This window comes from Trifolium pratense, linkage group LG5, assembly GCF_020283565.1.
Source record: "Trifolium pratense cultivar HEN17-A07 linkage group LG5, ARS_RC_1.1, whole genome shotgun sequence".
Lineage (NCBI taxonomy): Eukaryota > Viridiplantae > Streptophyta > Magnoliopsida > Fabales > Fabaceae > Trifolium > Trifolium pratense.
This window is the reverse complement of record NC_060063.1, coordinates 53,112,224-53,132,827: the sequence shown is the minus strand read 5'-3', so window position 1 is coordinate 53,132,827 and position 20,604 is coordinate 53,112,224. Positions and strand designations below refer to the sequence as shown.

The 20,604-nt window shown below is 34.7% G+C and overlaps 2 protein-coding genes and 1 long non-coding RNA gene across 4 annotated transcripts; all 3 read right to left on the bottom strand.

Moving 5' to 3' along the window:
* Positions 1-2,722: 2,722 nt before the first annotated feature.
* Positions 2,723-3,425, bottom strand: LOC123885487. Its single transcript, XR_006801168.1, has 3 exons — positions 3,106-3,425; positions 2,894-3,018; positions 2,723-2,795 (listed from the first exon to the last, which is right to left on the bottom strand). It is a non-coding gene; the product is annotated as an uncharacterized LOC123885487 (long non-coding RNA).
* Positions 3,426-4,165: 740 nt separating this feature from the next.
* Positions 4,166-11,966, bottom strand: LOC123884447 (ABC transporter A family member 7-like). 2 transcript variants are annotated; one of them, XM_045933544.1, is made up of 18 exons: positions 11,829-11,966; positions 11,401-11,731; positions 10,939-11,018; positions 10,662-10,809; positions 10,260-10,379; positions 10,067-10,179; positions 9,509-9,667; positions 8,837-8,999; positions 8,636-8,761; positions 8,454-8,537; positions 7,307-7,668; positions 6,641-6,841; positions 6,248-6,357; positions 6,066-6,150; positions 5,743-5,871; positions 5,531-5,636; positions 5,262-5,350; positions 4,166-4,754 (listed from the first exon to the last, which is right to left on the bottom strand). In XM_045933544.1, exons 1-18 carry the CDS (start codon positions 11,895-11,897, stop codon positions 4,455-4,457), a joined length of 2,775 nt encoding a protein of 924 aa, XP_045789500.1. In that variant the 5' UTR covers positions 11,898-11,966; the 3' UTR covers positions 4,166-4,454. The 2 variants fall into 2 exon arrangements, with proteins under 2 accessions (XP_045789500.1, XP_045789501.1); XM_045933545.1 differs by lacking the exon at positions 9,509-9,667 and having other exon boundaries at positions 11,829-11,938.
* A 652-nt stretch (positions 11,967-12,618) lies between these two features.
* Positions 12,619-19,686, bottom strand: LOC123884448 (ABC transporter A family member 7-like). The gene is made up of 18 exons (XM_045933546.1): positions 19,615-19,686; positions 19,108-19,438; positions 18,049-18,128; positions 17,814-17,961; positions 17,335-17,454; positions 17,134-17,258; positions 16,845-17,003; positions 16,549-16,711; positions 16,341-16,466; positions 16,159-16,242; positions 15,690-16,051; positions 15,213-15,413; positions 14,956-15,065; positions 14,788-14,872; positions 14,569-14,697; positions 14,360-14,465; positions 14,190-14,278; positions 12,619-12,918 (listed from the first exon to the last, which is right to left on the bottom strand). The coding sequence occupies exons 1-18, from the start codon at positions 19,684-19,686 to the stop codon at positions 12,619-12,621; spliced, it is 2,790 nt and encodes a 929-aa protein (XP_045789502.1).
* Between the last annotated feature and the right edge of the window lie 918 nt (positions 19,687-20,604).

Sequence of the window (20,604 nt, the reverse complement as noted above, 5' to 3'; positions counted from 1 at the left end):
AAGGTGAAATTTTTAGTCACTAATTTACTATACCAAAAAAACCTAAAAACCACAAATTCATTCAAAAAAATTAAAAAAAAATTATTACGTTAGCCTCAAAATATATAATTTATTTGATAACTTCAATTATTTAAGTATTAAGAGAGAAATCTTTTATTTCTCTTTGATGAAGACATCTTCCAGTGTGGTATCAGCTAAACCCCATGCAAAAACAGTGAAGTTTCTTTTTGCAACTTCAACAGCTTCAAATACATTCGCTATTTTTCATTGTCTTTTGGCAATTCAAATTTCTGCGTACCAAACAGACGGTATATTTTGTTGGCGTTTGGGGTGAGCTGTTGTACCATGTTCTCTACATCCTTCCCGTGATCCGAAAATGTTGTCATTGTGAACACATAAGTTCCTTCATATCTGTCTTTCAGCTACATCAAAACGGTGGAAGTGTTTGCGATCAACTTGGAATTTTAAAGTTGCATTCAAACTTGTATACAATATAATGACGAAAATATGTCTTTTGCAATCGATATTTTTAAGCCTATATTAATTCCTGCAGTTAAGGATTCCTCCATTCTTGTAGTCAGCACGACACAGTTCGATCTAGATTGATTGGCTCAAATTTCAAGTGAGCATTACAAATATTTTTAAACCTTATTTATTGAGCTCAAAATCCGAGACATCCAATCAAGATATGTGGAACGACTGTACTGACTACATGGATGCACGTGATCTATGAGTACAGAGAACTGTCAAAACGGGCGACCCGACCAAATTTGGACCGGCACGGTCGGGCTTCGGGCTTCATAGGGCCGGGCTAAAAAGCTCGGATAAAAAATGGGCTATCAAAATTAGTGTCTGAGCCCGGCCCGGTACAGGTTGTCGGGCTTTCGGGCTGCCCGGTTTATTTTTTATTTTATATTTAGTGCTCAAACTCAACATTATAAATATGATCAATAATTTTCGCACGTCTTATATATATATATATTCTCGCGCGCCGTATTTTTACTCATCCGCTATCTACGAGTTTCTCGTGCGCCCTAATTTTACTCATCTGCTACCTACAAGTTTCTCGCACGCCCTATTGTTACTCATCTGCTACCTATGAGTTTCTCGTGCCCTATATTTTTACTCATCCGCTACTTACGAGTTTCTTGCGCGTCATATTTTTACTCATCCGCAACCTACCACTTTCTCGCGCGCACTATTTTTAGTCATCCACTACTTATAAGTATCTTGCGCGCCCTATTTTTACTCAACCGCCACGTACGAGTTTCTCGCGCACCCTATTTTAACTTATCCGCTACCTACGAGTTTCTCGGGTGTCTTATTTTTACTCATCCGCTACTTAAGTAGCGGAGGTGTTTTATAATTTATATTACGAACTAAGTTCAAATCATCCAAAATAAATTATTTATATTTATTTTTAATTTAATTTTTTCGGGCTTGCTGGCCGCCCGTGGCCGTAGCCCATATTTTGATCGGGCTAGCTCACTCATGTTGTGGGAATACTCCCATGCTAGTATATATATTCCATCCATATGAGTTCATATGCCCATGCCTTGAACATAAGCTGCAACAGATGTTGGCTTTGTGAGACCAATCATCTATAAGCACACATAATTAGATTTATAAATTCAGGAGAAAACCATTCAAAAAATGAAACATGATGTACAGTTCAATGAAGAGCATATAAGAGGTCCATAAGCTGAAAATTAAAGATAATGAACAAAATCAACTTTTAACTGACCATACTGATAAAAGAACTCTTCCCAGCACCATTTGGACCAAGCATACCGAAGCATTCCCCTCGAGGCACCGCAAGGAACAATTCTCTCACTGCAAATTTCCCTGGATTTCCATCCCTTCCTGGATAGAATCTTTTTAGGTTGTCACAAACAATTGTATGATTAAGGGTTGGTTCATGTAGCAGCTGCTCCACCTTCTCCCTCTTAAGACAAAACAAAGAAAGCCTTTAATACATTATCCATGCAACTGATGCAAGTAAGCCACGAGTGGAAAACCAATTCATTCGTTTCCAATGCTGAATATGCTAAGTGGTTCTTAAAGTTAAAAATCCAGTTTAAGAACCCCACAGGAGTTTCTCTATTGAAGTAAAACTCATACCTTGGCGATAATTCTTTTTATAATACAAAACTAATGTTCGAAAAAAAGGAAAAAGATTGCGACTGAAAGGAAAGTTACATTTATTCAATAGTATACACATAAAGCGCACCTCTTGAATGACATTGGGTTTCTCCATCTGAGCGAAAACTTTTGAACCTTTCCTTTGAATACTGAGCTTCTTCAATGATGGAAGAGATTTGTTCTGAAATCCTTTCAAGAAGAATAGAGGACTTTTTCCACTTCCTGTTGACAATACTTGATCGATGTAATAAGCAACAAAAAGTACTACTATCCACTCGGCAAACATGATAATTAAGACCTCTTTCATGCCATTGACGCCATCATTCAGGTCCCTCCACTGCATACCATCAGTCCCCCAATTATTGCCACCGGAGGCAGACTGTGAAAACTCATATAACCCACGATATAAAGCAAACCTGGGATACAACTCCATACAAATGATCCATCCTCCTTCAGAAATAGCAATAGGAAATAACAGGTTAGAATGTTAGAAGCAACCAGCAAAGGCAAATATCTTAAACTCAGAATGGTATCTTTTTTTTTTTTTTGAACTCAGTCATATAACTTACTTGAAAGCGATGTATCTTGAACTAAAAATTGGAAAAGAAAGCCGGCTAATAGCCTGGTTCCAAAGACGCCTATATATGCAGTTACTGCAAATATCAAAAACATAAGTTATTAATGAGATCCGAGGAAAGAAAATATAGACACGCGCATTAGTACGAACAACTTGAAGTAGCTATCAACAAACCTGTAGCACACTAACATTCGAAAAAAAGGAAGCCAACAGAAATGCCAGTGAAATTTGTAAGTTTATATAGATGAAATAGAACACGAACTGGATGCTGTAGTCATTCAAGATGAAGAATTTAAATCCTGAAAATGAAGTTTGCAGCATTAGGCAGAATAGGAGAATGGCAAGAACGGACAGTTAAAACTTAAGACATATACAGTAAAACATACATATAAATGGGATTTAGGGATACAATGTCAGTACTGTCTTCTTAGTTCTGCCGACTACTCTTATTACACACAACTTATTAATTTCTCTCTGATATATTTGTTCAGATATTTCTGCATTTACCGGAAAAAGTTGCAGGATGACCCATGTAAAGAACAAACTGCCAAGAAGAGAAGCTATCTCAATCCTAAATGGGGTCTCAGGTTTTGGCATTTCCTTTACAAACTCAAATATCATTTTGGTACCTGCAAGTATGCATTCGATATCTGCATGCATAATGATGCTAGTTATCAGTCACTATGTATGATCTTGCAAAATCCAGATAAAGAAAGACACATAATTTTAAAATAAAAAATGCGAAATTGTATACAGTGTGAATTGAAATTAGAAATTTAGTAACTCAAAGCTGAATGTATTATCTGCAGAAGTGTTGTCTTCTCTATATATGTGTGTAACCAAAAATTTCATATGTCTAACCAGCTAAACAATTAACTCAATGATTCCTTAATAAAAGCTAAACTGGAAAGCCATCATAAGCAATTTGGAGTTAGTTTCAATCCAAATATTCTTCCAACCTTTAGAGTTGGAAATTTCAATAGCAAGCATTGCACCCATAAACTATGTTGTCAGTGTTGAACTAGTAACCAGATCTTTTATAGCTCTAAGTGTAGAGGTTTTATTTGTTAGGGTGCTGCTTTATATATTTGGAGGGCTCAAAGCGATTTTATTTATTCAGACTTCAAAGGTGGAAGAAGTAGTTGATCCTATTTAAAATTATATTGGCGTTGGTTGTTGGCAAAAAAATTGGATAATACATGTTTGAATTTTTACTAGCCGTGTAATATCGAGGCCTAACTCATTCTTACAAAACCGGCTTGTAAGGTGAGGATTGTCTCCTCTTTATAAACTCTTCTCAAGAATCCTATCTATCCGACGTGAGACTAAATCCCACCGAGTGTTGGCCACTAACACACCCCCTCACGCTTCAGCCCGACCCAATGGGCCTGAAGTGTGAACGATGTAGGAAGCCCGACGATAGACCCGATAGGCTCTGATACCATGTCATGAATATTGGCTTGATGCCTTTCTCATTGTTATTTCTTGTATATATAGAGGTTACAGTGTTATACAGGTAATTACACTAAATAATTACATTTAATGAGAACAAATCAATTTCTGATTTGTTTTCCTTATTCTATGAACAAACTAATAAATATAATTAAGAAGACAAGTCAACTCCTTATTCACACTAACAATATAGTACTTCATATTAATTGGTAAAATTCTCTGGAGGCAAATCACTCCAGCTTGTTGTACGGTATACATAATACTTAACCTTCATGAATAAAAACTACGACAAGGTCTCAAATGCCTGAGCATGGCGTGCTACCTTAATGAAGACATCTTCTAATGTGGTATCAGCTAAACCCCATGCAAAAACAGTGAAGTTTCTTTTTGCAACTTCAACAGCTTGGAATACATTCGCTATTTTAACATCCTCTTTTGGCAGCTCAAATTTCTGGGTGCCTGAGAGATGGTATATCTTGTTGGCATTTGGGGTGAGCTGTCGTACCATGTTCTCCACATCCTTCTCGTGATCTGAAGATGTTGTCATTGTGAACACATAGGTTCCTCCATATCTGCCTTTCAGCTATGACAAAACAACAGAAGTAGAAAAAAATGTCAAACAATACATTGTTTAAATTTTTGTTCGTAAAAATACATGGTTTAGATTTGCACTTTCTAGTTGGTATCAGAGCCGTGTGTGTGTGTGATCAGCTTGGATTTTTTAAGTTACATTCAAACTTGCATACATTAAACATATAATAATGAAAAAATTGTCTTTTCCAATCTATATTTTCAGTTAAGGATTCCTACACTTGCGCGGTCAGCACGATTCAGTTAGATCTGGATCGATTGGCTCAAAATTTGAGTGAGCATTTCAATTATTTTTAAACATTTTTAAGTTCAAAATTTGAACAATCCAATCAAGATCTGACGGTGCTGAGCTGATGAATGTGTGTTATACTTGACCACAGGCAATCCGAATCAGTAAATTTATAATTTGGTTCTGTAAATTAACAGTTTATACACAAATCCATTTAACATTTTCATTTTCAAATACATTTTGATAAAGCATATCACGTGAGCAGCGTACCTCCTTTGGATTTCCTATGCATTGCAAACTACCATCTACAAAAATTCCTAATCGATCACATAGCGCCTCTGCCTCTTCCATAGAATGTGCTGAAGCATAAAACACAGATTTATCAATCTATACGAGAGAGAGAGAGAGAGAGAGAGAGAGAGAGAGAGAGAGAGAGAGAGAGAGAGAGAGAGAAATATAAAACAAGCCAAAATATCTAAAGCATAAACTAGAGGTAGAATATAGTGCTACAAAATCCATGAAAGAGTGTGTGAGATTACTGGTAAGAATGATTGCACGATCCCGTTTTGCAAGCCTGATAACATTCCATAGGCATTTCCTTGAAGCAGGGTCTAATCCAGTACTTGGCTCATCCATATAAACAACCTAAATTTGAATTGGCGTTTATGAAAATTCGAAGACTTGAATCTTCCTTTTTATTAAAAAATGAAAAAGAAAAAAATGACCAAATTGGGTTGAAACAAAAACAAACTTTGGGGTCCCCAATCAATGAAATTGCAACACTGAGCCTCCTCTTCATCCCTCCACTGTATTTTCCAGCTTTTTTATCAGCAACCCCTCCATGGAAAAGGTTTAAATTCTTCAAAGATTCTTCTACTGCCTGTAACAATAGAATGGAAGCTAAATAGTTACAGTACAAGAATTACGAAATATCGCACAAGAAATATGAAATACCAATGTTCTAGTTTCATTGCTCTAAGTAACCTAAAACACCTATCTATACTTAACACTCTTAACACAATGATAATAATCTTAATATTTCAAACAGTAAGAATTCCTGTGGAATGAACTTACTTGAGTCAAGGCTGAACCCTTAAGATTTTTAAGTCTTCCATAAAAAAGTAGGTGCTCTCTACCTGTCAAGCTTTCCCACAGCAAGCTATAGTATCACGAGAGAGAAAAATTAGAAATTTCTTTCAATTATTACAAATTTGATTTCAGGAAAAACATAAACATTGGAGGAAATTTCAGCTTACTCATGCTGTGGGCATACACCCATGCTAGTATATATTGCATCCATATGACTTCTTATGTCCAGGCCTTGAACATATGCCGCACCTGATGTTGGCTTTGTAAGACCAATCATCTATAAATACATGTTTATGCTGATTAGAATTATCAATTAAGGAGAAAACCATTCAAAGGATGACACATGATTCGTTAAAACATAGTAGAATTTCCCAACATACTGAAGTAAATATCAGAGGTTCCTTTCATTATAAAAGGAAAAAAAAAGAAACTTATTCCTTTCTCTTATGTGGGAAGAAAAAGCTTGAAAACGCTCTTTAAATCTTTTTTTGTGGCAGGAAAGGACACGTGAAATTTACCAAACGTTTAGATATATTGAACAAAATCATCTTTTAACTCACCATGCTGATAAAAGAAGTCTTCCCAGCCCCATTAGGACCAAGCATACCGAAGCATTCCCCTCGAGGCACAGCAAGGAACAATTCTTTCACAGCAAATTTCCCTGGATTTCCATCTCTTCCTGGATAGAATTTTTTTAGGTCATCGCAAACAATTGCATGGTTAATGGTTGGCTCAAGTAGAAGCTGCTCCACCTTCTCCCTCTTAAGACAAAAAGAAGAAAGCATTTAATACATTTTGCATGTAAGAAAGCCACACGTGGCAAACCAATTCATTCATCTCCAATTCTGAATATGTTAGGAACTAAGTTAAAAATCCACCTTAAGAAAACCCCACTGGGATTTATCTATTGAAGTAAAAGAACTTGATGTTAATTGTTTTATAATAAAAAACTGATGTTCGAAAAAAGGAAAATTGTGGCCGGAAGAAAAGTTATTTGATTCTCTAGTAGAATCCATACGTAATTAAAGTTCAACACCCTAGCTGTCCTAAGTCATTGATGTTTTGTAAACCATGCTAATACTCCACGCTGAAGTGGCATCATGACATTAATTTATAAAATCAGTTCATGAAATGATCCCCTCGAAAGACATTAGCTATCTTAAATTTTTAATCCATTAGGTTAACATATAGTAAGAGTACATTTATTTAATACACATAATTCTAACCTCTTGGATGACATCAGGTTTCCCCGTGTGAGCCAAAACTTTTGACCCCTGCCTTTGAATACTTAGCTTCTTGAATGATGAAAGATGTTTTTTCTGAAATCTTTTTAAGAAGAAAAGAGGACTTTTTCCACTTCCTGTCGATAATACTTGGTCGATGTAATAAGCAACAAAAAGAAATACTGTCCACTCAACAAACATGATAATTAAGACCTCTTTCATTCCATTTGTACTATCGCTCAGATCCGGCCACCGCATACCATCAGTCCCCGAATCATTGCCTGTGATGGCAGACTGTGCAAACTCCCATAATCCACGATATAAAGCAAACCCGGGATACAACTCCATACAAATGATCCATTTTCCTGCAGAAATAGCATAGGAAATCAACACTCTATATAAGGTTAAAAGCTGACAGAAGAGGCCTGTGATCCATATAAGAGACTCAAATAATTCTGAATTTGTAAATGACAATTGATAAGCTATAAAAGCTTAAATGGCTACTTTGTATCATAAGCACAGAAGAATTAAAATCTTTTGGTGTTTCTTAATCTTCAGGGTGCTACTCGTCCTCTTTTTCTATTTCCTTGCCCATATCCATACGGGGTGCTTCTCATCCACTTTTTTCTATTTCCTGGTCCATATAAGGTGAGGCTACTTAAACCTTATAAGCACTGCCTGTGCCATATCTCTAGTTGATGTGACTCTCAAGACACCTTTCAAGCTCAGAACTAGACAACGACTAGAATGTCGATCTCAAACAATCATGTCTGGAGCGAGACTTGAGAGTTCCTGTCAGTCGTGTTTGGTAGCATTTGGCAATAATGTTTTAGTAGCTGTTCTATCTCTATAATGCGTTGGAAATTTGGAAAGTAATTTTGTTTTTGTGGTTTATGTGAAGATTATTGTTCTATCTAGATTTACTTCTTTCCATTAAAGGAAAGGAATCCCATTTAATTTATTGAGGATTCCATAAATTTATCCCACCGTGTTTTGGGATTGCACCAAGAGAAGCAAGGACCTACATACCAAGGATGTTGAAGGCATCTTTAACAAGATTAAGCTCAATGGGATTTGGATTTGAACTAAAAAATGCTGGTGTTTGGGTTAATTAATAGTAAATGTGGGTGCATTTGGCCATATAACTTACTTGGAAATGATGAATCTTGAAGAAAATAGTCGAAAAGAAATCCGCCTAATAGCCCGGTTCCAAAGACGCCAATATATGCGCTTACTGCAAATATAAAAAACACAAGTCAATAATGAGATACGAGAAATGGAAATATTAGTACACCCATTATTATGAACAACTTGAAGTAGCTATCAACAAACCTGTAGCAGTCTTAACATTTGAAAAAACAGAAGACAACATAAATGCCAGTGATATTTGTAAGTTTATATAGATGAAATAAAACACGAATTGGATCCTGTAGTCATTCATGGTGAAGAATTTTAATCCTGAAAATGAAGTAAACAGCATCAGACAGAATGTGAAAATGCCAAGAACCGAGAGTTAAATGGTAATATTCTTACCCAAGACTGAGCCGAATATCACAAAGCACAACATGTAGATCACTGATAATACAAGAAAATAACCATATGTAATCATCCAATATGGCCCATCACCAAGACCGTGCATCTTCATCATGATTCTTAATTTGTGTTGCTTCTCATAAACCAGTGATGTCAGAACAACCTACATAAAATGCACATAGAGCTTACACTTGTTGAACTGATAAATACACTATAACATCTATTATGTTGTTTTGCATTATCGGATATTAGATACAATTGTTGAATTTGAATCGTGTATTGTTCCGTGAGCAGAAAATCCAAAAACGAAGTTTACTTATGTTGACATTTAATATTATTTATTTAATATAGGAATAAATTTGTAAATATACTCTAGAGTATCCTAGATTATTTTTAGCATACCATATTCCATAGTCCACATTCCTTTTTTAATTAATGCTCTTAATTGTAGAATTGGCTATATAATAGAATGTCCGTGATACTCTTGATACACACGCTTTTCACCATATGCCTCTTGTATTCTCTTACTTTTTCCCTTTCAATAACTTACATCATGGTTACAGACATATAAAGGTGATTTAGGGACAGGCGAGAATATTACCACAGCAATTTAAAAAATTAAAATTGGTCAAGAGCTACCTATTCTTGCTGTTCAGATATCTCTGCACTTACCGGAAAGAGTTGAAGGATGACCCATGTAAAGAACAGACCGCCCAGGAGAGAAGCTATCTCGAGCCTATACGCAGTCTCAGATTTTGGCATTTCCTTTACAAACTCAAATAACATTTTGGTACCAGGTCCATGCAGAAACTGCAAGTAGGCATTTGATATCTGCATGCATAATGATGCAAGATATCAGTCACTATTATCTTCAAAGATTCAGATAAAGAAAGACTCATTTTTTTTATAGGCAAATGCTAACCAGTGCCCCAGGGCACTTGTTAGCAAAGTGGGAAAATATATACATGGGAAATTATTATCATTATGTTAAGTAAAATTTACTGATGCAGTTAGTGTTAAGATTTGCAATCTAGTGTTAAGATCTTGATCATAGTTTCTCTAAATTTTTCCATTCAAATTATATATTTTGGAAATTGTAATAATTAAGCATGTTTTCTTGCTAGTTCAAATATATTCCTATGATAATGAATAAACTACATGCTTTGACTTAATATTTATATATAATTAAAAAGTTGATAAATTCATAGCACAGGTTTTAGATATATATACCAGATTTACAGAACGAGGAACTCTCGACAATTTATTTTCAGCCCAGATGCTGGTTGGCATGTACCATACAGTGACATCAAATACATCGTCATTTGAATTTAGAAAATCAACAGCTGCCAAATGTCAAACAATGTATAAAAATGAGTATCATCTTTCCCACATTATGTATGTTGAAACATAATGATAAAAGTACCTGAAAATATCTCATTGATCCTTCCTTCGGAGTTATTTCTTTCATAAATTTGATATAACTCATTGTTGATATCATCAGAACTGTTACGCCAAAAGTTTATACCCTGACCACATCTGATGTCTATATCAAGTGGAAATAAATTCAATAATTCATTAATTCAATCATTAACAATTACAAAAATCCAAATTTTATATATCATTTGCAACCAGCAATAGTCGAGAATTGCACAGCCATAAGGACATATTTCCATATAAATACATTCAGTCCTGTCTGTGTCTACATGACTCGTGGGAACATCAAGAATGGCTGATTGGATTGTCAATTTCCATTATAAAATAACTGTGTGCATGCACAGCAACACCTTTTGGTTCGATTTGATGTCTGTTATCATACATGACATACCTTGCTCGAAATTTATGCCTTCTATCTGGTAGGGAAATGAGAATCCAGAGTTGTTCTGAGGGCACTGAGTTTGTAGATAATAAACTGGAAGAGCCGAAGTGAAACCAGAATCAAGAAAACTGTCGGTCCCAGCCGATGATTCAGATCCCTGTATTATTTTCACAGTTGCAACAACAACATCAAAATCCACAAAAATAAATAGACCAACAAATAATATTAAAATTCTAAACAGACAAATAAACACTTCAAATTTGCAAAAAACATAAAAGAAACTCACCAGCACATTTGATGCCAAACTAGCCATGATATCAGAGGAATTCACAGTGAGTGCACTTGGGAACATATTGTCAGACACAACTGTGCAAAGAAAAGACAAGTAAACATGAGGCAAACAAACAAGACGAAGTACAAAAAATTGATCATATACATTCAAACATGGTTTTAAATTGCGGTCCGCAAACACAAAGGGTTCATTCGATTTGCAAAAGATAAATACCAGACAAAATAACACAAAATAGAGCAACATAAGACAAACTCTTAAGATATTAAACAATTAGTTGCAATTAGTTGCTTAAAGCCTCTAACTCTTCAATTTGCCTACAACTGAAGTTCTCAGTTGTCCAGTCGCTTATTTTTTAGCAAATCAAACCGCAGCCGCAATTTAAAATCACAGGTTATCAAAATTACTTGCAATTGAAATAAAAAATATAATAATAATAATCAAAAGGAAAAGCTATACTCTGTGCAAAGGACCGATTTTCCGCTGTAAAAAGCATGTTAAAAGGACAAGACTGGTTTTCCTTGCAGTACACGTATTGAAGTTGCAAGAGAGGAGGCCATTCAGGTGGATTAGGGATTTTACAGAAAGTAGCTTGAGTTTCATCGGAATATTGAATCCCACAAAGCTTCTCTGAATCATCACAGGTTTCTCTCTGATTGGGACATACGCAACCGCATTTGAAGTCAGGTGTATTCAATTGAGTATCGATGAAATGTTGAAGAAGAGCCAATAAAACGCAAAGAATCAATGGGAATAGAATTAGTCGAACGTTGGTCTTCACGTTCCGTTTCTGTTACAGCGTTTACATGCAATTGCATGAAAAAACACATTCAGTGAACTAAATAATTGAATTATGAATTATGAACAATGGATTGTCAATTACGTACCTGGAAGGTTAAGCTCTTTCTGAAAAGCGCGTTTGCTTGAGTCCAGAAGCTGGAAGGATTTAGTACCATGTTTTACGGCTCTTGGTTTTCTTAAAGTGTTAAGTGTTAAGTATATATAGGAGTTTATATTATTGGTATAATCATTATCACTTCGGTAATGACAATTTATTTCTTGTTTGACATTAATAAATGATGACGACTCATCGATATTTAAAGAATTTAATTTATATACATTGTCACCGAATGATATTTAAAAATACACATAATGTGTCACGTTCGTCAAATAATGTGGCAAAACATCATTAGATGCATGTATAAAGAATCTTGACACTGACAGTGCACAACAATTAAACTCATACTTCCTCCGGTCTTTAATATAAGATAAACTTTAATTTGTAGATTCATTGAGAATTTAATGTATTTAGTTCATATTATAGGTAAGATACATTAGATTTTCAATGAATCTAAAAAGTAAAGTTTCTCGGTATTTAAATACCATAAAAAAAAAATTACATAACAAAAGATTGTTTTAATCGCAACAAAAAATCAGAATCATAATTTTCCTTAAATGTACCTCTTGTAAATAAGTCATTAATTGGATGTAGAATTTTGATAAAATCTTGTATTAAGAGATAATAAAAAAGTGAAAAGGATCTTATAATTAAAGAAGGAGGAAGTAATTAAGAATTTGTTCACTAAATCAAGAGAATTAATTTATTCAAAAAAAATCACTAGAATTACAAGTTTACTATTATTCATGTGAGATAATTACTTTAACATTGCATATACATTATGAAAAGGTATCAAATGCCTGAGCCTCACGTACTACTTTGATGAAGACATCTTCCAGTGTGGTATCAGCTAAACCCCATGCAAAAACAGTAAAGTTTCTTTTTGCAACTTCAACAGCTTCGAATACATTCGCTATTTTTACATCGTCTTTTGGCAATTCAAATTTCTGCGTACCAAAGAGACGGTATATTTTGTTGCCGTTTGGCGTGAGCTGTTGTACCATGTTCTCCACGTCCTTCTCGTGATCCGAAGATGTTGTCATTGTGAACACATAAGTTCCTCCATGTCTGGCTTTCAGCTACAACAAAACGGTGGAAGTTTTTGCAATCAGCTTGGCTTTTTAAAGTCGCGTTCAAACTTGCATACATTTACAATATTAGTTCCATAGTAGTTAATCCCGGATCCCGGAGCGGAGCTGCCAGCCCCAAAACTGGGATAGCGGGATGGCCGGGATGCCGCTATTATTTTTTATTTATTTATAAATTACATAAATAATACTATAACCATATAATTAATGTAAAATTAAACAAACATCTCAAAATTCATAAAACATTCATAAATTAAAAATTAAAAACATAAATCTCAAGTCTACAACACCTTCTTCATCTTTGTCAAAAAAAAAAAAAAAACACATTCTTCATCATAAAGTAACTAAAAATTACCAACAAAAGTCAAGCAAAATAAATAAGCAAAAGTCAAGTCTCCAACACTTAGATTAATAAAGTAACTAAAAATTAAAACTCGAGTTCATCATCAAAGTCTAAGTCTAATCATCCGAGGTTGAAGAAGAAACAACAGATGAAGGTTGAAGAAGAAACAGCAGATGAAGGTTGAAGAAGTATGGATCTTGAGAGTGAGAGAAGATAGTACGATAGCGTGAGAGAAAGAATGAATTGTGGCTAGGGTTTAGTTAGGAGTAAGTAACAGTTTTAAAGGTAAAAAACCAATTTTACCCTTACTAAAATGAGTGAGATTTCAAAAATGGCCTTTAAAACCCATGAAAACAAAATCTCAGTCCTAACCCGGGATGGCAACCCGGGACCCGCTCCGCTCCGGTCCACTGGGAACCTGCTGGGATCCCACCGAGAAGCTTAGCTGCGCCGCTCCATCCCGTCCCGGCAGAGCTCCGCTCCGCTCTGCTCCACCGGGATCCCACTGGGATCGCCCGGGATTGACTACCATGATTAGTTCCTGCCGTCGATATTTTAACGGTCCGAAGATGACTTTTACAATCGATATTTTTAAGCCTATATTAGTTCCTGCAGTTAAGGATTCCTCCGTTCTTGTAGTCAGCACGACACAGTTCGATCAAGATTGACTGGCTCAAATTTCAAGTGAGCATTACAAATATTTTTACACCTTATTTACTGAGCTCAAAATCCAAGTCATCCAATCAAGATATGTGGAACAACGGTGCTGACTACATGGATGCATGTGATCCATGCTACAGGGACTCCAGATCAATAAACCAACAATTCGGATCCGTAAATTAACAATTTATATGCAAATACATTTAACAGTTTCATTTAGAAATACATGTTGATAAAGCATATCACTGGAGCAATGTACCTCTTTTGGATTTCCTACGCACTGCAAGCCACCATTTACGAATATACCTAATCGATCACATAAAGCTTCTGCCTCTTCCATTGAATGTGCTGAAAGCATAAAACCAAGATTTATCAATCAAGAAGCAGAATATATAGTGCTACAAAATCCATTAAAGTGTGAGAGAATACTGGTTAAAACGATTGCACGATCCCGTTTCGCAAGCTTGATAACATTCCAAAGGCATCTCCTTGAAGCAGGGTCTAATCCAGTACTTGGCTCATCCATATAAACAACCTAAATTTGAATTAGCATTTACAGAATAAGAAAATTTAAATCTTTCTTTCTTAGGAAAGAGAAAGAAAAAAAAGATCAAATTGGGTTGAAAACAAAAACAAACTTTGGGGTCCCCAATCAATGAAATTGCAACACTAAGCCTCCTCTTCATCCCTCCACTGTATTTTCCAGCTTGCTTATCCGCAACCCCTCCGCGGAAAAGGTTTAAATTCTTCAAAGATTCTTCTACTGCCTAGTTATAACATAAACTCCTAACATAATTAGACTCCTAACACACCGATAATAATCGATAACAGTAAGAATTCCTGTCGAATGAACTTACTTCAGTCAAGATTGAACCTGTAAGATTTTTAAGTCTTCCATAAAAAATTAGGTGCTCTCTACCTGTCAAGCTTTCCCACAGCAAGCTATAGTACGTTGAAACTTCTTTCAATTGAAACAAAATTTGATTTCAGGAAAAACATATAAATTGTGGGAAATTTCAGCTTACTCATGTTGTGGGCAAACTCCCATGCTAGTATATATTCCATCCATATGATTTCTTATGTCTAGGCCTTGGATATATGCCGCACCAGATGTTGGCTTTGTGAGACCGATCATCTATAAGCACACATAAGTTGATTAGATTTATAAACTAAGCATAAAACCATTCAAAGAATGAAACATGATGTAGAGTTCAACGAAGAGCATATAAGAGGTCCATAAGCTGAAAATTAAAGATAATGAACAAAATCAACTTTAACTGACCATACTGATAAAAGAACTCTTCCCAGCACCATTTGGACCAAGCATACCGAAGCATTCTCCTCGAGGCACCGCAAGGAACAATTCTCTCACTGCAAATTTCCCTGGATTTCCATCCCTTCCTGGATAGAATTTTTTTAGGTTGTCACAGACAATGGCATGATTAATGGTTGGTTCATGTAGCAGCTGCTCCACCATCTCCCTCTTAAGACAAAACAAACAAAGCATTTAAACATTATCCATGCAAGTAAGCCACGAGTGGAAAACCAATTCATTCATCTTCAATGCTGAATATGCTAAGAAGTGGTTCTTAAAGTTAAAAATCCTCTTTAAGAACCCCACAGGAGTGTCTCTATTGAAGTAAAAATCATACCTTGGCGATAATTATTTTTATAATACAAAACTGATGTTCGAAAAAAGGAAAAGATTGTGACTGAAAGGAGAGTTACATTTATTCAATAGTATAAGCATAAAGCTCACCTCTTGAATGACATCGGGTTTCTCCATCTGAGCGAAAACTTTTGAACCTTGCCTTTGAATATTGAGCTTCTTCGATGATGGTAGAGATTTTTTCTGAAATCCTTTCAAGAAGAATAAAGGACTTTTTCCACTTCCTGTTGACGATACTTGATCAATGTAATAAGCAACAAAAAGTACTACTATCCACTCAGCAAACATGATAATTAAGACCTCTTTCATGCCATTGACGCCGTCATTCAGATCCTTCCACTGCATACCATCAGTCTCCCAATTATTGCCACCGGAGGCAGACTGTGAAAACTCATATAACCCACGATATAAAGCAAACCCGGGATACAACTCCATACAAATGATCCATCCTCCTTCAGAAATAGCAATAGGAAATAACAGGTCAGAATGTTAGAAACAACCAACAAAGGCAAATATCTTGAAACTCAGAATGGTATCATTCTTCAGTCATATAACTTACTTGAAAACGATGTATCTTGAACTAAAAATTGGAAAAGAAAGCAGGCTAATAGCCCGGTCCCAAAGACGCCTATATATGCAGTTACTGCAAATATCAAAAACATAAGTTAGTAATTAGATCTGAGGAAAGAAAATATAGACACCCCGATTAGTATGAACAACTTGAAGTAGCTATCAACAAACCTGTAGCAGTCTTAACATTCGAAAAAAAGGAAGCTAACAGAAATGCCAGTGAAATTTGTAAGTTTATATAGATGAAATAGAACACGAACTGGATGCTGTAGTCATTCAAGGTGAAGAATTTAAATCCTGAAAATGAAGTCAGCAGCATTAGACAGAATAGGAGAATGGCAAGAACAGACTGTTAAAACTTAAATAGTTATATCCTTACCTAAGATTGAGCCAAATATCACAAAACACGACATGTAAATCATTGATAAGGCAAGAAAATAACCATATGAAATAGTCCAATATGGCCCATCTCCAAGACCATGCATCTTCATCATGATTCTTAATTTGTGTTGCTTCTCATAAACCAGTGATGTTAGAACAACCTACATAAATTGCATATAGACCTTACTCATGTTGAACAGACAAATGCAGTAAAACATATATATTCTCTTGTGTTTGTATTGGATGTTAGATATTGACTCTCTGATATATTTGTTCAGATATTTCTGCACTTACTGGAAAAAGCTGCAGGACGACCCATGTAAAGAACAAACTGCCAAGGAGAGAAGCTATCTCAATCCTAAATGGGGTCTCAGGTTTTGGCATTTCCTTTACAAACTCAAATATCATTTTCGTACCAGGTCCACGCAGAAACTGCAAGTACGCATTCGATATCTGCATGCATAATGATGCTAGTTATCAGTCACTATGTATGATCTTGCAAAATCCAGATAAAGAAAGACACATGATCATAGTTTTACCAACTTCTACCATTTAAATTATATAACTGGTTTTAGATATATACCAGATTTACCGAACGAGGAATTCGCAACAATGTTGTAGGGGCCAAATTAGTGTTATCCTTGTAGGTTGAATTGTACCATACAGTAACATTGAATTCATCCCCATTTGAATTTAGAAAATCAAAAGCTGCAAAATATCAAAACAAATTAGTATTTTGTTTCACACATTATGAATGTTAATTGAAACCTAATGATAAAAGTACCTGAAAATATCTCATTGATTCGTCCTTCTGAATTACCTCTATGATAACCTTTGTATAAATCAGTGTCGATCTCAGAAGAACTGTTACGCCATGAATGTATACCTTGAGCACATTTAATTTCTACATCAAGTGGAAATAAATTCAATCATTAACAAAACTCCAAATTTTCCACATTTGATTATTATCATTGCTAGTTGCAAAATTAGTCAAACGGCATTCTCTGAAACTGCATATAAGAAAGATATCTTATTAAAAATTGTCCGGTGGCTAGAATTTCACACCTAAGGTGAAATTGTGAAGTTTCAGAGTTCAAACCTCGACTCCTGCATATAAAATATGATGTCTCTACCAACTGAGTTAAACTCAAGTGGACACTTATAAAATAGTTATATGCATGCACAAAGTACAAACACCTATTGGTTCAATTTCATGTCTATTATCATACATTATCTTATATCACAAAGATGTTCCATACATACCTTGATGCTCAGTAGTGGCTGCTATCTGGTAGGGAAATGAGAATCCTGAGTTGTTTTGAGGACACTGAGTTTGTAAATAATAAATGGGAAGCTCTAAAGTGAAAGCAGGTTCATGCAAATTGTTGACTTCAGTCATTGATTCAGATCCCTATACAACAAATATATAAATGAATCAATGAATAACATTTAAAATTTGGACAGACAAATAAATGCTTTTGAGTTGCAAAAAACTCACCAGCACATTTGGTGCCAAACTAGCCATGTTATCAGAGTAATTCATAGTTAAGGCACTTGGGAACATATTTTTAGATACACCTGTGCATAGAAAAGATAAGTAAACATGAACATGAACAAATAAGTCAAAATGAAGGTTTGGTTTTACTTATACAAGATGGCCAAAATAATTCTTGAATCTAAATTTCTCTATTTGGATGTTTATCATGTGCTCCGAGCACATGTTAAGAATATTAACAAGTGTCCTAAGGGTCCATGTTAAGGAGTCTAATATAGAAATATTTTTTTGGTACTTGTGTAATCAACATTTTTAATATTAAATTTTTTGTATTACTTAATGTTAAGTTTCTCTATTCGGTAGATTATCATATACCCTAAGATCACATGTTAACATTATCCTTTTATTTATTTTTGGTTTTCATTTCACTATATAATTGGAAGTGTTATTGATTATTATTGGAAGTTTAAATTTAGAGTTCTTTGTTTACCCAAAAAATATTAGTGTTACTTTTTTTCTTCAAACTTGACAAGGGGTAAGAAGTAAGAACTAAAAACTCACAACTTTGCCAATCTTTTTCTTTTTTGGAGTACAAAACATTCTTAAAATATACTAAAAATAATAGAATGATGCAAAACAAACAATCACTTGTTGTGTAACTCAATTTGAAGTGAATATATTACAACATAAATTATTTCATGTCCAAGTTATTTTCAATTAAAATTAATCTTACAAAAAAAAAAGTTTAAGCTAAACACACAAGAATCAATTGAAAATTGAAACATAATAATTAATTAAAAATTTAAAATCCCAAAAATAACTAAATGAGATGGCACGAATCTTCTCAAGTTTAACAGAAGTCTCGAGTTCGAACATGAATTTAGACATACAACAGCCTTAATTAACACTCTTAATTAAGAAGAGTTTGTCGTCAACTTTGGATCCTTCGATACCGGTTTGCACCAAAAAAAATTGAATTTAGAACAATTTTCCTTCAAACTTAATATATAAAATTAAACTAAGCAATTGAAATTTGAAACAAAAATTAAAAACATGATATACTCTGTCCAAAGGAGTGATTGTTGGCTGTGAAGAGCATGGTAAAAGAACAAGAGGCAGTTGTCTTGCATGACACGGCAGGAAGTTGCAAGAGAGGAGGCCATTCAGGTGGATTAGGAACAGCACAGGTTTCAACTTGAATCTGATCAGAATATTGAACCCCACAAACCTTCTCTGAATCATCACATCTTGTTTTGTTGTTGACACAGATGCAGCCACATTTGTACTTTGATTTATCCAATTCAATGTCGATTAGACTTTGAACAAGAACCAGCAAGACGCAAATGATCATCGGGAACAAAATAAGCCGAATGTTGGTCTTCACGTTCCGTTTCTTTACATGTGTACGGCATGGCATGGATGAAGCCATAATTAGAGAAATTGATATAGTTTAATGTAATCATATGTGTCAGACTGTCAGTGGTGTGTGTATTGATGCGTGTCTAAACCAAGACACGCATAATTTGTGCTTCGTAGTTGTTTTACTAATGATAAATAATGATATGGTACCTGGAAAGTTAAATTCTTCCTGATAAGAGCATTTGCCTGAGTCCTGAAGGTGACAGGGGCAGAATTTACCATATTTTTGCATCAAACAAAAACGATGTCGACAACGTTAACTGATATATATTGTTTTTTCAGACAACTCAAACACTCTTGCTGTTTATATGTATAGGAGTTCAGGCTTTCTCCAACACCTCCAAATAATCATAACTTGATAATGACATTTTTTTTGGAGTATATTACAAGGTTGTGACCTGTTATTTTATTTTGGAACAGAAGTTTATAAAAGAAAAAGAATCTACGAGTATTCAGAACCAGTTCATGTCTAGATACACGTTCAACATTTCAATAAAAAAATATACATGTTCAGCATTTAGATCAAAAATGATACACGTTTAGCATCTGAATTAATTTTAAAACGAAAACACATAACTTATATAGTAAACCAATTTTTTTTCTTCATATATTATTATTATATATAAGTAGTGGAGGGCGTGTAACAGCTTGATCAATATTTGGGTAAGGAGTTTCTTTTGTTATTAGTTTTATAGGATTGGATGAGAACTTGTGAAAATTAAATTATCATGAAAATTAGTTCCACAAACTGAAACGACTATTTTCAGTGAGGCATCATCACAAAAGAGAATGCACACATGGATAAGAGGAACGAAAATTCGATGAGATAGACGAAAATCAAGTCAGATATAGGGCGCCGTGTACACTCAATAGAGAGCAGGAATATGCATCACCCACTAGCTAAAATAGCCGATTAAGACAAATCAAACTAGATTTTGTAGGTCGCGACATTTTGGTCAATAAGATTTTTTTTAGCTGAATTAAGAGCATCATGACGTTAAAGAGTAACTAAACATCCCAACGGTGGTCAATAAGCTTTGCAAATAAATACTCATTGTACATTTCATTTTCGACACATACACAATCAATGAAACTAATCATTGGTTAGAAATTCCTATTTATGTAATGATTATGCATATT